A 1,403-nucleotide genomic window follows, 5' to 3' on the forward strand; every position below is an offset into this window, starting at 1 on the left:
ACCTTCAGGCTGTGCCCGAAGTGACTGGGTGCTCACGCGTGTGCAAACGCAGCCTTTGCCGTGTACACAGGCTGTCCCTGCAAGATTCTTCGTGTGCCCAGAGCAGATGACGTGTCACGCTGTTTCTTGGTGTCGCTTTATTCCGCGTAAGCTGTAGGAATCCAAATGGTTTGGCAAGGAAAGGAGTTTGTCCCACTTTCTGCACGCAGCGCAGCCAAGCACGTCTTTTCCATGTGTAGGACTGTGATTTTCTCAAAAGCTGAGGTAGTTTTGCTGCTCTTTCGTTCTGATGCTGCATACGTCACTGTAAGCGATTCTTCATTACAGGAGCGAGATGATCATTGTCGTAGAGGAAACGAGGAGCGAAAGCAGAGATACCCATCAGAACAAGAGCACAGGAGAGAGAGGAGTGGTGACAGAGATCGACACAGAGACCACTCGGACAGGAGGAAGAATCCAACTGAAAGGCCTGGAGTTCGAGGCCACGAACGAGAGAGGGATGTTCAGAACATCCGCGAGCAGCAAGCAGAGAGGGAGTTTTACAACGAGAGAAGACGAGAGCATCGACAAAATAACGAAGGCGGTGGTGCTCACCCGAATCCAGAACTCGGGCAGTCTGATAACAAACCCAAAGAAAAAGCTGCTGTAAAGAAAGAGAAGCCAAGCTTTGAACTGTCTGGTGCGCTTCTAGAGGATACCAACACCTTCCGAGGTGTTGTGATTAAGTACAGCGAGCCCCCCGAAGCTCGGATTCCAAAGAAGCGATGGCGCCTCTATCCTTTCAAGAACGATGAGTTTCTCCCGGTCATGTACATCCACAGGCAGAGTGCTTATCTTCTGGGCAGGCACCGCAGGATCGCCGATATTCCCATCGACCACCCCTCCTGCTCAAAGCAGCACGCTGTGTTTCAGTACCGGTACGTATTGCTCTGCCTGCAGCTGAAACGGGATCACGCAGTAACTCGTGAAGGGGGAAAAAATACACCCAAGCAAACAAACAAAAAGCCCTGCTTGTGCTCAGCTGAGAGTTACAGGTTTGCTTGTACACTAGAGAGAGGGGGAATTTATGTTTGACTGCTGCAGATCATCCTAGCAGTAATCAAAAATATCTGTAACTCCTCTCGTTTAACCACAAGCAGCCTTTTAGGAAGATAAGCAGCGCAGCAGGCTTGAGCACGGGGCTGCGTGTACGTCTGGGTTGGAATAAAGCAGCAGGTGTAATCGGCAGTAAAAGCATTTCAAGGAGAGATTGTTTTCCTTTCCTCTTTCGCAGCAAAGTGCTGATCTCCTCGGAAGCAGCAGGGGTTGCGTGCTGCTGGAGACAGATGCTCTCTTAGGGAGCAGCCGTCTGTTCCGTTGTAGGAATTACCGTGTTATATCATCAGAAGTTTAGAAGGTGATGC

General features: G+C 50.3%; 1 protein-coding gene across 1 annotated transcript; it reads left to right on the forward strand.

The window, feature by feature from the left end:
• Window positions 1–327: 327 nt before the first annotated feature.
• On the forward strand, window positions 328–957 carry SNIP1 (Smad nuclear interacting protein 1; the record flags this gene model as incomplete). Its single annotated transcript, XM_010160038.1, has 1 exon — window positions 328–957. A coding segment is annotated over one exon (630 nt), but the record flags the coding sequence as incomplete, so codon positions are not given.
• Between the last annotated feature and the right edge of the window lie 446 nt (window positions 958–1,403).

This window comes from Eurypyga helias, unplaced genomic scaffold, assembly GCF_000690775.1.
Source record: "Eurypyga helias isolate BGI_N326 unplaced genomic scaffold, ASM69077v1 C15734859, whole genome shotgun sequence".
In the NCBI taxonomy this organism is placed as follows: domain Eukaryota; kingdom Metazoa; phylum Chordata; class Aves; order Eurypygiformes; family Eurypygidae; genus Eurypyga; species Eurypyga helias.